Below are 19,624 nucleotides of genomic sequence, written 5' to 3' on the forward strand. Positions count from 1 at the left end.
AAGAACTCTCTTCGTTAAATATCCAAACGTATTTAATGGAACGTGTTCGAGGAGATGAATAATAATGTATTCATAAAAATATTATAGCATCTCGTAAATACCGTCGGCCTGTATATATTCCACATAACAAATAACAGTATTTCATATGACGCACGCTAGTTTCCTCCGAGTCATGATGTACCTTTCCAACCGAAATGATAAAGGTATTAATCATTTCACCCTCAAGATTGTAATATTTATTCTATAAGCAGCTACAGCTACAGCTACCTTATGGTGTTTATTGTTAGAATTTAATTATGGTGTTTGTTTATCTTTACAATAAATATGAAAATACGTTGAATCCCTTTCGCGTTTAATTACCGAAGCTTAAAAGATATCGGTTTAATGTTCCCTTATAAAATATTAAGTAACTGTATTAACTCGCCTCATTTTATATTTAAGATTGGACTATAATGCACGTTGTTCTGCATGATTGAGTCATTGTAAATCATTTTATATTTATATACGAGACATACATTTGGACTAAACTCGCCTGTAAATAAAATTTTGAACTGCAATAGAACCTTTCGCAAGTATTCTTACATAAGCATATTATCTAATATATATAAAAGTACAATTTAAAAAAATGTCATTAAGAAATCGTGTATGTTTTATAATTTTCTTCTATATACTAAAAATACCTTTTAAATTTTAAGCCTTCAAAATGTCTGCATACTTAGAGTAAAATACAAAGAAAGAATTGTTTTTAGTGATTGAGTTTATGTATATACTCTTGTTGATAAGCCTTATTTATATATATAAGATTAGCGTATATACTATTATTTAGTTTTGAGATTAATTATAATATCGTTTGTACGATACGGCCTAAATAAACTTCTTACTTTTTTATGCAGTAGGTAAGCGAACGGGTCGTGAAATGAGTTATCCGATGGTAAGAGGTCACAACCGCCAATAAACATTAGCGCTGCAAGAAATATTAACCATTATTTACATCGCCAATGCACCACCAATCTTGGCAGTTGAGATCTTATGTCCCGAAGTTACACTGGCTCACTCACCCTTCAAACCGAAACAAAATACTAAGTATCACTGCTTCACGATAGAATATACGATGAGCGGATGGTACCTACCCAGACTGGCTTGCACAGACAACCAAGTAATTTTCTTTACATAACATAAAGGCTGGATATTACCGATTATGTAATACAGTTGCCACAAACATACAAAATATATTCCATTAGTATTATTAACTTGTTGCATTTTGATCATTGCATCGGTGCCCGTCATGTTCAGGCGCGACCGTATGTCAGTTTTGATATACGTATATCACGATATATTATAAATTATCACATACATCAACACACCATTCATGTTGACTGTCGTGTTCAAGAATTTGTGAATAAACTTTGCGTCGCGTCATATACAATGTTCAAAACAGTTGGTTAATATCTCTTGATAGATCTTTGAACGAGTTTACCGAATTTATGTTTCATGTCGTGATAGCTCATGAATGAAAACATTATGCGGAAGCTTTCAAGTGTATCTAACTTCACATAGATTAGACTGTACTCTCTATTCACATACAAAGCCAGATTATGACAGGAACTACGTTGGGATAGGTAAGACATTATTCGGAGCCACTTCACCCTCATCTAACTTCCTTAAATATATGTTAGGAATATTACATGTTAGCTAAAAGTAAAATTATCTAATCCGAATTGTCTAAATCCGATCGTCTTTTATTAGTATATACATGGTTATTGGTAATTCGACGTATTCCCGTTAGGTGGTGATAGGGGTGACTATTTGCGATAATTTTAACCCCTATATGCATAATGCAAAAGTGAACCATTTTTGAGTTATCATGTTTTTATAGCTTTTTTCATAATAAGTCAAAAATGCAACTTAAAAAAAATAATTTAATTTTTTTTTAATTTAAATCTAATTTTTTCTTCTAATTTATAAAAACGATTAAACATTGGTTATTCATCAATATTAAAACAATAATTATCGGTCCAAATTTAAAAATGCGAGACGGAAAACGATATTATTTCAATATTTTATTGAATTTATTTTCCACAAAAATGCCTTAAAAACAAAAAAAAAAAACATTACAAAACTTGTCTTGCAGATTATTTTAAATACATTACTATTTTCTTAGCTCTGCAAAAATGTATAACAACTGGGAATTTCTTTTAAAGCGGCCGAAAAAAAATGACCACAAACGCTGCTGGAAATTCGTATTCGAAGAAAAGTTAAATTCGGTCTTAGAATGAAAATTAATAATCAGTAGGTATATAATATAAATAGTAACCAAAAAAAACTAAAAACTCAAGGGTAATAATAGCAGTAAGTTAATTCCTTCATTATAGTGGTTTTTCGTTTCATTTATGTGTTTGTCATTTTAAATATTAACGGTTGTTTGTTATCGGTCGAATTTGGATTATAAATCGAATTATTTTTAAAATTTAAGATTATTTTTAAGTTTTAGTTTGTTTAATTAGTTGCTCTTCTGATTGCTAAAAATATATTTTAACAAAATATCTTGTGTGTTGGTGGTACATACACAGACGAGCTTGCACAAAGCCCTACCACCAAGTATATTTCAGCTCATCATTTTATTGTACCATCATATTGATTATATAAATACCAAGTATACACGATACTGGTATGATTGTGGGTAAGCGTAAAAAAACCCATAAAAACATTTATCTTGATATCATGATAATACCGCAAGAGGTTACAATAAAAATGTTTTAGGTGATTTGATGAAAACACTACTACTAGGCGGAAATTCCTATAAGTTTTTTCATTTAGCCGTCGTTTAAGTGAGTTTTCGAATGTCATAAACAACACTGAAGTTTTGGAGAAAATAGTATCTACTATCGTGTTCTATTTTGAACTTTACAACGTGTGTTTACTTAACGAAAATTAAACTCGAATGATAAAAGGTACACTTATTTACTGACAAAAGTGGAAGTAACTCTAATCAATGTATTAAAGTTATCTATCTATTTTATATATAAGGTGTCATGTCATGTCATGTATACATGAGATATGATCTTTTAATTATCTATATCAATAATAAATAATTGGGTACCTAACTTTTGACATGTAGTCATTCTTATATTTGGTCATTTTTCTTTCATCATTAACATTCTACATCAATCTGCCGGACATGGACTTCCTCCCTGATGCGCCAATTATCACAGGACTTACTAAAATATTTTGAGCAACAGAAATGTTCCTAAAATTTATCTGAAAAGAGGTCGTCTACCCATTGATCACTACCCTATGACTATTTTAATATATCTTCCGAGTTCCCTTTCCCGCCAAGTTCAGCGTATCTCATACATTTACTTTTCACGTGTTCTGGAAGTTTCTGTGTGAACTTATTCCAAGCCCTGTTTGAAAATACTTTACTTTACTTTACTTTATGCATATCTTATGTGTAAATTTCCTCTTTAAATGGGATAACAATTGTCTTTTATTGGTACAATGTACTAAATTATACATTCAACTTTTGACTTTGACACCACAAATAACATAACTTTGTTCCATGACGTAATTTGCATAACAAAATAATTCTAATATATATAATTGCTTTGCTTTCTAGCGATTGTTATTATTTACACGAGATACAGATTTATTTCGAAGTTTATGAAACGTTGATCGTTAAACTGATTTTCATTGGTCAGTATCATCCGATTACACAATACGCGACGAACGAGTGTTCTTTATTTAGTCTTATTACTAAGACAGGTTAAACAGTGTTTCAGAAAACATACATTTTTAAGATTTTTTTTATGGAGTAACCTTTTTTTAATTAAAGCTATCACATGTTTGTAACTAGTTCATAAACTCTGATACGGCCTGAAGTAAAAAGCTTTCCAAACATCATAGTTCCCAACATTCCGACAATCATCCGCATCGTTGATGTAAAGCATGATTAATATATCTTACAGTTGGTATTGCCAATGGTAATGTTTATGGGCGACGGTGCACTTACCATCTAGTGGCTCATTTGACCGTCCACCCATCTATTTTATTTATTTAATTATTAGGTCACCAACAAAATACACATAAATACACAGTTGACACACCTCTATTATAGGCGATAACTTTACGAACAATGAGACAAAAAAAAAGATATAGCACAAAAAACCTTTCAATTACAAGATAATAATATTAAATTAAAAAAAATAAAATAGTAATAATATTATTAAAGTGGGTAATTAACAGATAGTTATCAATAGTCCTTCTGAATTTGCTTGAAACGTACATTTCAATCTGATCATTTTTGATTTTTTCTATCTTTATATAAATAGTTATATTTTATTTTTACTAGGAATTGTTACAAGAATTGTTTTTGTGTGTTCTCAACAAATAAATAAAAATAAAATAACATGTTGACTAAAGAATCTCAGCCGAGCCGAAACTAATATAACTAGGAATATTAAATCGAGATAGTTATGTCATAAATAAAAAAAAAAAAAAAAAAACAATTTAATTCTAAAATATTATATTTTTCTACTGCCAAAACATTAACAATATACTAGTTAGTCGCCCGCGAAACTTCGCATTCATTGAAAAGACTTCATAGGAATTTCAAAACCTATACCTACCTATACAAGTTTTGTTCTGATTTCATTTAATTGCGCGCCAAAATTATGTAATCTTATTTGAATGAAATTTCTAATTTCAAATAGTATATATATTAGTTTAGTTAGCATTGGACTTTGAAAAGAAATTTACTTGAATTTTGTTAACGTTCTTTTTACACAGTTTCTTATACAGCCGTAGCACCGCTCTCTAACCGACCAGTAACTTTTTTCCGGTCTCTAAAATTGATTCTTCGTTGAATTGAAATAATTTAGTAAATAGAAATCAAGAATCCTCTTTATTTTTCTGCACATCTACGGCTGGAGCTCTTTAAAAAGAGACCATAACCGATTTTTTATTTGCAGCTATCGTCGCATAATCACTGGGACAGAAATCGGCTTACACTATTAGTATAAAAAAAATTTCATCATATTTGAAAATAGAAACTTAAAAAAAAAAAAAGTTGTTTAATAACAAAATAATGTGCAAAAAAAAATCAGTATTTTTTTCAGAAAAACTTATAAAACTTATAAAAGAAGGAAAGATTAAAAGTGTCGTTTAAAGTTTTTGTAAAAATTCCGCAAAATTATTCTGTTGGATTGCACATAAAATTAAATTTAGCATTTTTACGCAGACGAGTCGCTAAAGCTAATTTTATTGTTGATATATTACATTGCTACTTACATGGACGCAGGGTTTATATGAAAACATCCAACTTTGACGGAGACCAGCTGTGGTGGTTGTCTATCAGGCGGTGTAGTGCAGTGTGACCAGTTGTCTACCTTCAACGCGTTCGATGACATTCTAGACAAAATAAAATATGTTTCATTAATATATTATTTACTAGCGACCTGCCCCGGCTTCGCACGGGTGCAATGCTGATGATAAATATACTACTGAATGTCTTAAAACGTTCACAGGTTTTCAGTCATTAGACAATACAACCCGCTATTCCCGTGCATTTTAAATCTATAATATCTTCGAAAATATTCATTAAAATTAGATGCTGTAATGGGCCATATTGATTTATATTAAAAGCAAATTGTATTTAAGGCTGTATTGCTTAAAATCGCTGCGAAAATATGCCATTATTTCTCGTAAAAAGTAAAGGATAAAAAATGGTTATTGTGGGTTATCCCTAAGAGATAGACATATACCATCATGGACCTTTATATGGTGTACAATACTGTAGAACATTATTTTGACCTATTTCGTAGGGTACAGCCAGCGTTTGCAATGTAAGCGCAAAAAAATGTGTTTATTTACGACATCACTTTAAAAACCTCTAAAATCATCAGTGTTTCTCGACTATGTTGTGCATGTATTATACATATAAACCCTCCTCTTGAATCAATCTATCTATTGAAAAAAACCGCATCAATATATTATGTTGTGGAATTTTAAAGATCTAAGCATACACAGGGACAGACAGCGGTAAGCGACTTTGTTTTATACTATGTAATGAAGTCTGATAATGTCTGAAAATAAATGATTAGTAGGTCCACGAAACTTCATGCTTATTCAAAATATTTTTAGGAGTTTCGAAACCTATGACAGGTTTTGCTTTGATTTAATCTCATTGTAAACTGCAAGTTATTCATCTACATTCGGCGCCAAAATGATAATACCTCTTTAAATGAAATCTTTAATGTCAAATAGTACACATTAGTTCAATTAGAATATGAGATAACAATTGACTTTAATTTTCTTTACGTTTTTAATTTTTTTCTTATATAATTTCTATAACCGGCCAGTACATTTTTTCCTCTCTCTAAAATTAATTCTTTGTTAAATTGTAACAATGTAGTAAATTGCAATCAAGAATCCTCTTTAATTTTCAATCAAATTTTCTTCAAAATGTGATCATACCCAATTTTTTATATGCAGCTATCGTCCCATAATCACTGGGACAAAAATCGGCTTACACTATTAATATATAAGATTATAAATAATAATAACAATAAGCAATTATATAAGAGGGTACAGCCACACACCATTGACCGCCAAAAAAAAAACTGAGTTTTAAGTACAACACGCCTGTTTACTTCACAAAACTTATAAGAACATATTTGTCTCTTCTCAAGATTAAGCGGATTGCAAATGACTTTGAATCAATGTGCCTATACATAACCAAATGAAGAACTAATGCCCTGATACAATATTTAACAAAAAAGTTTTTGCCCTGATACAATATTTAACAAGAGAGTTTTTCTGCTTACGGATGCCATGGAGTATTGTCTACGAAGCGTAATTCAAAATTGTCCCACTCAAAAACGTTTACTATATTTCGATTTCCCGTGTACTTGTATATGGCATACAAACTCGTAGAAACGACTTTAACGGCTAGTGACTCGTAACCCAATAACGATCAGTTAAATATAGATACAGTATTTGTTTGTTTTTTCGGTTTCACGACTTTTATTAATTAGCCACTAAACCAATGAGGCCGTCACATAAAGTGTGCTCCAAAACTCCTTTCTCCTCTTAAAAGATGAGGCCGATCTTGGCCTAGCAGCGAAACATTGATCTAGGAAACAACATCGGACAACACAAAAAATCAAATCAAAATATACTTTATTCAAGTAGGCTTTTACAAGCACTTTTGAATCGTCATTTAACAAAAAAATTAAAGTAAAGCTACCATCTAAAAAATAAGTCAATAATGAATGTATAATATACTGTACCAGATGGTACAGTTACATTATTTACAAATACTACATTCATATTGAAGCCAGCCTAAACTCCAAGAAAGGAAGCCTACTTCGTATGCCTCACAGGTGACGTACAACTCCTAAACCTAAACTTGTTTTACATATTTCAAACAAGCCTTTGACTTTTAACAATAATTATCTATTAAATATAAAAACTCTTTTCATTAGCCTCTGTGCTATGTTTTTTTTTTTTGTTTATCTTTATTAATGTCATTTTGATCGGATATATTTAGTGCCGCATCCATGTGCTTGTCCAATTCGCTTGTACCACTTGGCAACTGCAGGCATGCCAAATATCGACTAAAGTAGAGCATGTCGTTCACACACAGGGTTAGTAAATCTTTTGTGGGACAATGTGTTCGTTTACAAAAGGTACCAAGAAAACGTTCAAAAATATACTACTTTAAACTTTTATAATATAGTTTAGGAATGTGCTACAGGATATTTCAAGATAAACGGATCTTTTCACGATAACATGCCCAAGGAATGAATTGTTCGTCTTAAGAGTTCACGTTTCGAATATAATATCAGTCATTTTATTCTACGCCAAATTATCGATTTTCTTCCACCGGTCTTCGCTAGTTTAATATATTTCTTTACGTAATCAGTCTGGAATGCAATACCGTTACGTATTGAATAAAGATTTCAACTTTAACTTTTACACGCTTGCAAGTACTCTAACAAAAGTGAAAGAGTTGTTTAGACTGTCGTTTTAGTTCATCGAGAGTCAGCATACGGGATGTTGAAATAGCTTAAAATAATATTGTGCTGCTTGACCAGTAAAATATTTTCATTACTTATTTACTTTAAAAAACGATATGGCCCAGTTGTGTTCTGTTCAGTTTATCTTTGTAATCTTAGGTATAACGCCATTGTGCCTAATGTCACACTTGATTTAAAAAAAAAACCCATCGGATCGACAAGAGGCGCTTATGCATATTATTTTTTATGACTTAGGTTGACAAACTGACTCCAGACATTGGCACTGTACGAAATATTAACCATTCCTTTCATAAGCAATGCGTCACCAACTTTGGGAACTGAGATATTATGTCCCATGTTCCTGTTGTTACTGTGGCTCATTCACCCTTCAAACCAGAACATAAGAATACTGAGTATTGCTGCTTAGTGCACCCGCCCCAGTGAGCTTGCACTAAACCGTTACATTAATTATCGCTGCTCAACATAAAAGCATTACACTTTCTTATGAATTGTCAAACTTATAACAACGGCTTGGAAATAAACAACTCAGACCTGAGAAGAAGACACGAAAGAAACTCAGCGGGACATTTTTTGTGAGAAATTTGCGTTTACGATGATAAATTATTTACTGTAAACACAAGCGCGTAGCCTGAACCGTGTGGACGGATAAAAGGAAAAATCACTTATGCATCTTCGGAATCATGTATGCTAAAAAATTCGGCAGAAACGCGCCGTCGAGAATGACATCTTTTACATTCGAACTTACGTCACCGTAAACAAATATATTACTTGATTTCTAGCGCTAGTGATATATTTTTATTTAAATTATATATGCATTTTATTTTCTTGCTATATTATTGGAACGAAGTTCTATTACGTTTACAATATAATGATCTTTCCCTCTCTTTCTCATTTTCTCTGACTCTTTCTAAGGGGTTTTCCAATAGGGACATTTGAACTTCGACAGCTGATTGCGGCCATGTTGTTTGAGTGACAGCTGTCAAATGCAGTGTGTTATATTCATTCCGTCCTCCCAAACCACCATGGCAAGTTACAGTGTCGAGCAGCACGTGCAAATCATAAAATTGTTTTATGAAAATGGGTCTTCAGTTCGAGCAACGTTCCGCGCACTTCGCCCGTTTTACGGTCGCGATGATCGTCCTGCCGAGTCGACTATCCGTCGATTGGTGGACAAATTCGAGTCAACCGGGTCAGTTAACAATCAGCCGGTTCCCGTGCGTCAACGTAACGCGAGATCTGCCGAGAATATCGCCGCTGTGCGCGACAGTGTCCTCGAAAACCCGCGGCAGTCAATTCCGCGTCGCGCACAGGAACTCGGCCTTTCGCAGACGACAACTTGGCGAATTTTGCGTTGTGACTTGAGCCTGCACCCGTACAAGATCCAGCTGACCCAAGAGCTCAAGGTTAATGACCATAGACAGCGCCGTGTGTTCGCTGACTGGGCATTAGAGCAGTTGGAAGTTGACGCCGATTTTGGCAAAAAAATCATCTTCAGCGACGAGGCGCATTTTTGGATGAATGGCTATGTCAACAAGCAAAATTGCCGTATTTGGGACGAGACCAATCCACACGAGGTTCACCAAGTGGCAATGCACCCGCAGAAAGTGACTGTTTGGTGCGGATTTTGGGCCGGAGGCGTGATTGGTCCGTATTTTTTTCGAAAACGATAATGGTGTGGCCGTCACCGTCAATGGTGAGCGATACCGGTCGATGATAACCAACTTCTTTTGGCCTGAAATCGAGAATATGGATCTGGACAACATGTGGTTTCAACAGGACGGCGCTACGTGCCACACAGCACACGCTACGATGGAAGTTCTGCACGAGCAATTTCTGGACATGGTCATCTCGCGCGGAGGCGACGTGAACTGGCCACCGAGATCGTGCGATTTGACCCCGCTGGACTTTTCTTGTGGGGTTTTCTTAAGTCGCAGGTCTATGCCAACAAGCCGCAAACCACCGATGCCCTCAAAGTCAACATACGCCACGCCATCGATCAAATACAACCCGATTTGTGCGCCAGAGTCATCGAAAATTGGACCTTTCGTGTGCGCGCCACCAACCGAAGCCGTGGCGGTCATTTGAATGATGTCATATTCCATACATAATGGGGTCGATAGACCTTCCAAATAAAAAAAAAATTCGCAAATATCTCTCCTACATGTATTTTTTTTTGCATTTCAAAGATCAAGCGCCCTTAATGGAAAACCCTTTATTATATAACATTAGCGAACCGCCCCGGCGTCGCACGGGTGCAATGCTACCACTAAATATACTACAGAATGTCTCACAAAGTTCACAGTTTTTCAGTCGTTAGACAATACAAACTGCTATGTCCCTGCGTTTTAAATCTGTTATATCTTCGAAAATATTCATTTAAATTACTTGCTATAAAGAGCCATATTGATCTATATTAAATGCACAATGTAATTAAGGTACCTAATTGGATAAGGATTAATGCTGTATTGCTTAAAATCGCTTCGTAAATAAGTCATTATTTCTCGTAAAAAGTAAAGGGTAAAAAATAGTTATTGTGTGTTAGCCCTAAGAGATAGACATATACCATCGCGGACTTTTTTGTAGATCTTTTTAAGGTGTATAGTACTGTAGTACATTATTTTGATCTATCTCGTAGGGTTGAGCCAGCATATGAAATATTTATTTATTTACGACATCACTTTAGAAACCTCTAAAATTATCAGTGTTTCTGTACTAAATTGTGCATGTATTATACATATAAACCTTCCTCTTGAATCAATCTATCTATAAAAGAAACCGCATCAAAATCCGTTGTGTAATATTAAAGATAATATGGATAAACATATGTATGTATGTATGTATGTATGTATGTATGTATGTATGTATGTATGTATGTATGTATGTATGTATGTATGTATGTATGTATGTATGTATGTATGTATGTATGTATGTATGTATGTATGTATGTATGTATGTATGTATGTATGTATGTATGTATGTATGTATGTATGTATGTATGTATGTATGTATGTATGTATGTATGTATGTATGTATGTATGTATGTATGTATGTATGTATGTATGTATGTATGTATGTATGTATGTATGTATGTATGTATGTATGTATGTATGTATGTATGTATGTATGTATGTATGTATGTATGTATGTATGTATGTATGTATGTATGTATGTATGTATGTATGTATGTATGTATGTATGTATGTATGTATGTATGTATGTATGTATGTATGTATGTATGTATGTATGTATGTATGTATGTATGTATGTATGTATGTATGTATGTATGTATGTATGTATGTATGTATGTATGTATGTATGTATGTATGTATGTATGTATGTATGTATGTATGTATGTATGTATGTATGTATGTATGTATGTATGTATGTATGTATGTATGTATGTATGTATGTATGTATGTATGTATGTATGTATGTATGTATGTATGTATGTATGTATGTATGTATGTATGTATGTATGTATGTATGTATGTATGTATGTATGTATGTATGTATGTATGTATGTATGTATGTATGTATGTATGTATGTATGTATGTATGTATGTATGTATGTATGTATGTATGTATGTATGTATGTATGTATGTATGTATGTATGTATGTATGTATGTATGTATGTATGTATGTATGTATGTATGTATGTATGTATGTATGTATGTATGTATGTATGTATGTATGTATGTATGTATGTATGTATGTATGTATGTATGTATGTATGTATGTATGTATGTATGTATGTATGTATGTATGTATGTATGTATGTATGTATGTATGTATGTATGTATGTATGTATGTATGTATGTATGTATGTATGTATGTATGTATGTATGTATGTATGTATGTATGTATGTATGTATGTATGTATGTATGTATGTATGTATGTATGTATGTATGTATGTATGTATGTATGTATGTATGTATGTATGTATGTATGTATGTATGTATGTATGTATGTATGTATGTATGTATGTATGTATGTATGTATGTATGTATGTATGTATGTATGTATGTATGTATGTATGTATGTATGTATGTATGTATGTATGTATGTATGTATGTATGTATGTATGTATGTATGTATGTATGTATGTATGTATGTATGTATGTATGTATGTATGTATGTATGTATGTATGTATGTATGTATGTATGTATGTATGTATGTATGTATGTATGTATGTATGTATGTATGTATGTATGTATGTATGTATGTATGTATGTATGTATGTATGTATGTATGTATGTATGTATGTATGTATGTATGTATGTATGTATGTATGTATGTATGTATGTATGTATGTATGTATGTATGTATGTATGTATGTATGTATGTATGTATGTATGTATGTATGTATGTATGTATGTATGTATGTATGTATGTATGTATGTATGTATGTATGTATGTATGTATGTATGTATGTATGTATGTATGTATGTATGTATGTATGTATGTATGTATGTATGTATGTATGTATGTATGTATGTATGTATGTATGTATGTATGTATGTATGTATGTATGTATGTATGTATGTATGTATGTATGTATGTATGTATGTATGTATGTATGTATGTATGTATGTATGTATGTATGTATGTATGTATGTATGTATGTATGTATGTATGTATGTATGTATGTATGTATGTATGTATGTATGTATGTATGTATGTATGTATGTATGTATGTATGTATGTATGTATGTATGTATGTATGTATGTATGTATGTATGTATGTATGTATGTATGTATGTATGTATGTATGTATGTATGTATGTATGTATGTATGTATGTATGTATGTATGTATGTATGTATGTATGTATGTATGTATGTATGTATGTATGTATGTATGTATGTATGTATGTATGTATGTATGTATGTATGTATGTATGTATGTATGTATGTATGTATGTATGTATGTATGTATGTATGTATGTATGTATGTATGTATGTATGTATGTATGTATGTATGTATGTATGTATGTATGTATGTATGTATGTATGTATGTATGTATGTATGTATGTATGTATGTATGTATGTATGTATGTATGTATGTATGTATGTATGTATGTATGTATGTATGTATGTATGTATGTATGTATGTATGTATGTATGTATGTATGTATGTATGTATGTATGTATGTATGTATGTATGTATGTATGTATGTATGTATGTATGTATGTATGTATGTATGTATGTATGTATGTATGTATGTATGTATGTATGTATGTATGTATGTATGTATGTATGTATGTATGTATGTATGTATGTATGTATGTATGTATGTATGTATGTATGTATGTATGTATGTATGTATGTATGTATGTATGTATGTATGTATGTATGTATGTATGTATGTATGTATGTATGTATGTATGTATGTATGTATGTATGTATGTATGTATGTATGTATGTATGTATGTATGTATGTATGTATGTATGTATGTATGTATGTATGTATGTATGTATGTATGTATGTATGTATGTATGTATGTATGTATGTATGTATGTATGTATGTATGTATGTATGTATGTATGTATGTATGTATGTATGTATGTATGTATGTATGTATGTATGTATGTATGTATGTATGTATGTATGTATGTATGTATGTATGTATGTATGTATGTATGTATGTATGTATGTATGTATGTATGTATGTATGTATGTATGTATGTATGTATGTATGTATGTATGTATGTATGTATGTATGTATGTATGTATGTATGTATGTATGTATGTATGTATGTATGTATGTATGTATGTATGTATGTATGTATGTATGTATGTATGTATGTATGTATGTATGTATGTATGTATGTATGTATGTATGTATGTATGTATGTATGTATGTATGTATGTATGTATGTATGTATGTATGTATGTATGTATGTATGTATGTATGTATGTATGTATGTATGTATGTATGTATGTATGTATGTATGTATGTATGTATGTATGTATGTATGTATGTATGTATGTATGTATGTATGTATGTATGTATGTATGTATGTATGTATGTATGTATGTATGTATGTATGTATGTATGTATGTATGTATGTATGTATGTATGTATGTATGTATGTATGTATGTATGTATGTATGTATGTATGTATGTATGTATGTATGTATGTATGTATGTATGTATGTATGTATGTATGTATGTATGTATGTATGTATGTATGTATGTATGTATGTATGTATGTATGTATGTATGTATGTATGTATGTATGTATGTATGTATGTATGTATGTATGTATGTATGTATGTATGTATGTATGTATGTATGTATGTATGTATGTATGTATGTATGTATGTATGTATGTATGTATGTATGTATGTATGTATGTATGTATGTATGTATGTATGTATGTATGTATGTATGTATGTATGTATGTATGTATGTATGTATGTATGTATGTATGTATGTATGTATGTATGTATGTATGTATGTATGTATGTATGTATGTATGTATGTATGTATGTATGTATGTATGTATGTATGTATGTATGTATGTATGTATGTATGTATGTATGTATGTATGTATGTATGTATGTATGTATGTATGTATGTATGTATGTATGTATGTATGTATGTATGTATGTATGTATGTATGTATGTATGTATGTATGTATGTATGTATGTATGTATGTATGTATGTATGTATGTATGTATGTATGTATGTATGTATGTATGTATGTATGTATGTATGTATGTATGTATGTATGTATGTATGTATGTATGTATGTATGTATGTATGTATGTATGTATGTATGTATGTATGTATGTATGTATGTATGTATGTATGTATGTATGTATGTATGTATGTATGTATGTATGTATGTATGTATGTATGTATGTATGTATGTATGTATGTATGTATGTATGTATGTATGTATGTATGTATGTATGTATGTATGTATGTATGTATGTATGTATGTATGTATGTATGTATGTATGTATGTATGTATGTATGTATGTATGTATGTATGTATGTATGTATGTATGTATGTATGTATGTATGTATGTATGTATGTATGTATGTATGTATGTATGTATGTATGTATGTATGTATGTATGTATGTATGTATGTATGTATGTATGTATGTATGTATGTATGTATGTATGTATGTATGTATGTATGTATGTATGTATGTATGTATGTATGTATGTATGTATGTATGTATGTATGTATGTATGTATGTATGTATGTATGTATGTATGTATGTATGTATGTATGTATGTATGTATGTATGTATGTATGTATGTATGTATGTATGTATGTATGTATGTATGTATGTATGTATGTATGTATGTATGTATGTATGTATGTATGTATGTATGTATGTATGTATGTATGTATGTATGTATGTATGTATGTATGTATGTATGTATGTATGTATGTATGTATGTATGTATGTATGTATGTATGTATGTATGTATGTATGTATGTATTACAAAACATCTAACCAACTATAAATGTCTTATCTTCTAAAACTTGTACACCGATACCGTCACTAGGGCAACTTCAAAAGATTCGAGACTAATTCAAAAGATCGCTCTCTAATGATAATGCCGCCGTTTCTCGTATCTGTTACAAGGAAATGATATTCACGCTTGTCACGTCAATAGCCTAAAATTGGAGCGAATGAAACTGTGAAGCGCAGCGATTTATATAATAATATGATATACTAAAACCTTCTCCGAAACGCGGTGCATATTCTGGTCATAAATTTTATGTATATTGACTTAGTAGATTTCAGTTAGGCATTACAAATAGAGACATCTCCCCATTTATTAATATATATACTCGTACGTAGTTTATATATACATAGCTGAATCGTGAGGCATACAAGGCAGCAAATCCTGAGGTCCCGAGTTCAAACCCCAAGTCTCTATAAAAAGTTATTGTGTTTTTCTATCGAAAAATACTATATAAATATAGCAGCCCGAAGTCTGGAAGTTAAAATTCTGTTTTTTTTATGATATCGGTAAGTGGACGAGCAAATGAGCCACCTGATGGTGAGTGGTCACCACCGCCCAAAGACAATGGCATTGTAAGAAATATTAAACATCACCAATGCGCCACCAACCTTGGGCACTAAGATGTTACGTCCCTTGTGCCTGTAGTTACACTGGCTCACTCACCCTTCAACCCGGAACACAACAATACTGTGTACTGCTGTTTGGCGGTAGAATATGTGCCACTAAGTATAAAGATAACTTTACTTCATTATTTGTTAACTAATTTTAAACGATAATTTTCTTTTTTTTTTTGTTTGATAACTATATATCCACGTAATTTAGTGTCATCGATAAAAAAAAAAAGAAAAAAAAAAACGTACAAAATTATGTGAGTTTTCCTGAAATTATCAAAAATTATTATGTCAAATTTTAACAACTAGACGAACATATACAAACTAATTATATAAATAACATTTTTCGTATATTACGATAATTGAATAAACATATAGTTTGCACAGATTGTCAAACTATAACAATATCATATTAAATCTAATCCAACACAATCATAGAAATACATATTATATTATATATGTTATTTAAGATATTCTGCATATATAAACACACATGTCTACGACAGACCTTGGTAAGTTCCTGTTAATCTAACAACAAAATAGAAATTAATTTACAGTAATAAAGTCAGTGCCCAGTGTACATCTTAACCGATGATTGCGGGTTCAAATCCAGGCACGTACCACTGAATTTTCATGTGCTTAAATTGTGTTTATAATTCATCTCGTGCTGAGCGGTGAAGGAAAATATCGTAAAGAAATATGTCTAACTTCAACGAAATTCTACCACATGTAAATCCATCAACTCCCATTGTAGCAGCGTGGCGGAATATGCTCTTAACCTTCTCTTCAAAGGGAGAGTAATGGGAAATTAACGCGTGTACATTTTAGCCTGTAAAGTCAGTGTAAAGATCTATTTACACACAAAGTCTCGCCCCCTCCTCATTACATTACGCACACTAGGACATATTTTAAGCACATGCGTCACTCATACTAATACAGGCTGATACTATTAATTTCAAATAGAGGAACCTTCGTGAGTACATAGATTTATAATATCCGAGGTGGATGTACGAGCTGTACAAAAAACATCACTGCACTCTTTTACTATACTGAGCTCCTGGTTTCTTTTTCCACAGTTTTATGTGAAATTAAAATTGTCGTTGCTTGTTTAGTTATGTTTGGTGTGGCAATAAAAAAGGTTCCTTCTTTCGAAAACCATTCGAGGTAATTACCGCGGGCGCTTAAGGTAAGTAGAGCGTTTCCGAGACAAACCATAGAATAAAGACTCTTTCGATTCATTCTTTACTTCGCCAGTAATTTATTGTGCCTCAGGACTGAATGTAATATACAAATACTCTGACAATGGTGCAAACTAATGCTTAAACACTAGTCGTCTCTCGCGACATCGCTCGCGTTTTCGGATTGGTCATGATTTGTTAGGCATAATGAAGCTTCCCTCGGTGTCAAAGCTTGGTTCCTACCAAACATTCAATTCGGTTCGGTCGTTTAACCGTGAAAGAGCAACAGACAGACAGAGTTACTTTCGCATTTATAATTTTACTAAGCACAGAGTATTGATTACAAGCTTTTAATTGACTTAAAAAATTTGTTGGTTTGTTGTTGTAAGATCTTGGACTTTTTTATTTTGGCTTTTAAAAAATTAACTAATTATAAAATCTTGTAAGCAGAATTGGAAATAGCTCCTCTTACCAGCGGAGTTGATATTTAACAACTAAGGTCAGTTTCGATGACATTGACTGTAATTGAAATGCCATTATATTATTATTTATGACATGACCTGATTCTACATCCAGGTTTTTCATTGTTCAAAATAACAGACATTTTTTTTTATATAATAAAATAAATATTATTATACAAAACAAAAAATAATGATGTTGTTCTGAAACGGATTTCGTCGAAAAAGGGATTTTGTTTTTATCTAACTAATACTCGTATCGTATCGTAATCTCATATCGTATCGTAATGATCAATTTTAATAATACATTTTTTATGGTATATGTAGGCGGACGGGCAAATGGGCCATCTGATGGTAAGTGGTCGCCATCGCCCATAGACATTAGCGATGTAAGAAATATAAACCATTCCTTACATCGCCACGCGCTAACAACCTTGGAAGCAAAAGTTGATGTCATCTGTGACTGTAATCACACTGGATATCCTCAACCTTCAAACTAGCACACAACTATACTAGGTGCTGTTTGGTGGTAGAATATATGATGTGTGGGTGGTACCTACCCGGACGGGCTTGCACAAAATCCTATCCTTAGTAGGTAGACCAAGTATATTTTAATATTATATTTTGTAGTAATTTAGTAAAGAGTAAAATAAACAAGATTTAGACAGCTATGAGCTATAAACTCATATGCTCTTAGTTCATTGTGCCAATCGTGACTATAGAACAAATTTTTTTAGTCATTTATATTACAACACTGATTACTGTTTTACCTCACGCGGAGGTTTTTACGAGCTTGCATTTAAAAATATAAATCAGGACATACTTAATTCTTGCCTACAAAAAATCAACGGTCAGTCATTTTAAAGTTTAAATTAAATGGGCATAGCGTTTTAAATTAACGAGAAATTTAAATTTATATATGAAAAATTACGTTTATTAAACATTTGTCTTTTTTCTATTTTCTATAGGGTGTTGAAAAGTCAGAATGTGATATATGACATTTACTAAATATAATAATTATTAAAATTTATAGGATACACGTATCAAAATGGAATATCACTGTAAGTCAGTCGTGAATATTTTGCGAGTGAGATACGAAACGATTGAAATAATAATAATAATAACCACTATGCGGACGGGTGCTGCTAGATTCTGCTAGTCCACCAATTTCTCAACCTGTCGCCCTGACTGACCTCCTAGTTTCCCCTACCGAGGCATAATTCTCCACTGGCTACAAATATTTATTTGTGTGAACAGTATCCTAGTTCATATATCTTTATTTATTTAAGTTAGATATGGAACATAATAAGAAAAATAGTATTCACTAAAAATGCTCTACATACGAAAGTAGAAACTGAAAATCTTACAAGTCTTAAATTTAATTTAAGGCATAACAGCGAGAACGAAAGAGCTCAGCTTTTAGCTTTTCAGTATTTCAGTTCATAGCATAGTGATACTAAAATGCTATGTTGTTACAAGAATACATAACACTATAAATTATTTTGTACATCTTTTATAATTTTTTTCAGAGATTTAATAATAATAATAAATATTGGACAACATCACATACATTACTCTGATCCCAATATAAGTAGCTAAAGCACTTGTGTTATGGAAATCAGAAGTAACGACGGTACCACAAACACCCAGACCCAAGACAACATAGAAAACTAATGAACTTTTTCTACATCGGCTCGGCCGGGCATCGAACCCGGAACCTCGGAGTGGCGTACCCATGAAAACCAGTGTACGCACTACTCGGCCACAGAGGTCATCTATCTATCTCTTTATCTTTCTATGTCTTTAAAAAAAAGGGAAAACAATTTAAAAGCCTGTAAATTT

General features: G+C 31.6%; 1 protein-coding gene across 1 annotated transcript in view; it reads right to left on the reverse strand.

The window, feature by feature from the left end:
• The window catches only part of LOC113402470 (adenylate cyclase type 7-like), a 151,523-nt gene that overhangs the window by 110,012 nt on the left and 21,887 nt on the right, over window positions 1–19,624 (reverse strand). Inside the window, exon 2 of the mRNA XM_064216606.1 lies at window positions 5,287–5,406. Within this exon, the coding sequence (XP_064072676.1) occupies window positions 5,287–5,405 (119 nt within the window). The 5' untranslated portion in view covers window position 5,406. The remainder of the gene's footprint in view (window positions 1–5,286; window positions 5,407–19,624) is intronic.

This window comes from Vanessa tameamea, chromosome 13 (assembly GCF_037043105.1).
Source record: "Vanessa tameamea isolate UH-Manoa-2023 chromosome 13, ilVanTame1 primary haplotype, whole genome shotgun sequence".
NCBI lineage: Eukaryota > Metazoa > Arthropoda > Insecta > Lepidoptera > Nymphalidae > Vanessa > Vanessa tameamea.